The following is a 2,074-nucleotide window of genomic DNA, read 5'->3' as shown; positions in this document are numbered from 1 at the left end:
CTGGCACATCTGCACAATGAATGTTGTTTGTCCTGTTTCATGTCAAAAATAATATTAAAAATCTGAAGATTTTATATAGAAACCCCAAAATTTTGATTTTAATTAAGAAAAATTCCAAAAGCCTAGCAATAATGTGCTTCTTTTCATCCCTATCAGAAATAAGCTGTTGGATAATGAAGATACTGCACTATCACAAGATTTATTCTCTTCACATCAACTCTCAGCCAGCTTCTCTCATTTTCAATGGCTCCTCTATGTTTTTAAGTAGGCAAATCTCACTTTAGACAAAATTGGCTTAAAAATAATTGAAATGTTCAACATTGGGAGTGATCTTCAAAGACTTATCATTATGGCTAACATAATTTTATGTGACGTACTTTATTATATTGATATTAAAGTGTAAACGTATTTAATTAAGATAAATATTACTTCAGTAAATTGATCCAGAGTTAAAATTATTAACAGATACCAAGGGAATATTTAAAGCACTAATTTTCTATATGAGGTACAATTTATTAAATGGAGAATAACAAGGAAATGTCTCCAAAAACTGTACCTTTCTCTCTCTCCTTCAGGAACTCCCTAGAGGAAAATGGCAGCAGGAAATCATTCCACAGTGAGTGAGTTCATCCTCGCTGGGCTAACAGAACAGCCAGAACTCCAGCTGCCCCTCTTCCTCCTCTTCCTAGGAATCTACGCAGTCACAGTGGTGGGGAACCTGGGCATGATCACACTGATAGGGCTCAGTTCTCACCTGCACACCCCCATGTACTATTTCCTCAGCAACTTGTCCTTCATAGATTTCTGCCAGTCCTCTGTCATCACCCCCAAAATGCTGGTGAGCTTTGTGACAGAGAAGAACATTATCTCCTACCCTGAATGCATGACTCAGCTCTATTTCTTCCTCATTTTTGCTGTTTCAGAGTGTTATATGTTAGCTGCAATGGCATATGACCGCTATGTTGCTGTCTGCAGCCCCTTGCTTTGCAGTGTCATCATGTCTCATCAGGTGTGTTTTTCCCTGATTTTAGGAGTGTATATTATAGGCTTGGTTTGTGCATTTGCTCATGCAGGCTGCATGTTTAGAATTCATTTCTGCAATATTGATGTGATCAGCCATTATTTCTGTGATCTTCTTCCCCTCCTAAAGCTCTCCTGCTCTAGTACGTATGTCAACAAATTACTGATTCTATGTGTTGGTACACTTAACATCTTTGTCCCAAGCCTGATTATCCTTAGCTCCTACAGCTTCATCACTGCCAGCATCCTCCGCATTCACTCCACTGAGGGCAGGTCCAAAGCCTTCAGCACCTGCAGCTCCCATATGTTGGCAGTTTTGCTCTTTTTTGGATCTGCTGCTTTCACGTACCTGCAGCCATCATCAGTCACCTTCATGAATCAAGGGAAAGTGTCCTCTGTGTTTTACACTATCGTTGTGCCCATGCTGAACCCCCTGATCTACTGTATGAGGAATAAAGATGTCAATGTTGCCCTGAAGAAAATGCTAAAGGGAAGAATATTGTAGTGATCAGAAATAATATGAGCATATATTTGATCTAAGTTATTGACAATACATTGTATGAATTAATATGTTTCATTTCAGTCCATATGTCAACATTTTTCTTCATTTAGTAGGATTCTACTGGCGTTATTTTGAATCTCCATGCCTTTTGATGCTATTTCTCTCTGAAGTTTTCTCTCATAACTATTGTTGAGAAACAGACTGGAAGAAATACTAAAGATGACTTGGATACATGCTCAAAGTAAGGCCATCACCGTCATTTCCTCTCCTTTTCTTCCATACAATTGATAAAAGCACAATCCTCAACCATAATGAAATTACCATCTTCCAACAGTAATTATCTATCTCCTTTCTCCTACCCAGTCAGGAAACAACATCAATTGTAGCAATATGATGGCTATAATCTCCAGTTTTTTGCATATCTCTATCCTGGAACAGTCTTTTTCCTGTCCTGTCCTGTCTTTCATTAAAGCTCACTTATGTGACGTATTTCTTCCAGCCCCTACTTCAGAATTCTAATCAGAACTTAAGATCTGAGTTAGACACTCATCC

General features: G+C 38.4%; 1 protein-coding gene across 1 annotated transcript; it reads left to right on the top strand.

The window, feature by feature from the left end:
* Positions 1-592: 592 nt before the first annotated feature.
* LOC106835972 (olfactory receptor 8G1-like) lies at positions 593-1,525 on the top strand. Its single transcript, XM_014848600.2, has one exon. It carries the CDS (start codon positions 593-595, stop codon positions 1,523-1,525), a length of 933 nt encoding a protein of 310 aa, XP_014704086.2.
* The last annotated feature ends 549 nt before the right edge of the window (positions 1,526-2,074 follow it).

The sequence above is a fragment of the Equus asinus genome, chromosome 20 (assembly GCF_041296235.1).
Source record: "Equus asinus isolate D_3611 breed Donkey chromosome 20, EquAss-T2T_v2, whole genome shotgun sequence".
In the NCBI taxonomy this organism is placed as follows: domain Eukaryota; kingdom Metazoa; phylum Chordata; class Mammalia; order Perissodactyla; family Equidae; genus Equus; species Equus asinus.
Note: the sequence above shows the minus strand (reverse complement) of the source record. Positions and strands in the feature narration are given on the sequence as shown.

Bases quoted from the DNA above. Each gene is read 5' to 3' on its own strand.
- LOC106835972 (XM_014848600.2), top strand. From the start codon at position 593: ATGGCAGCAGGAAATCATTCCACAGTGAGTGAGTTCATCCTCGCTGGG.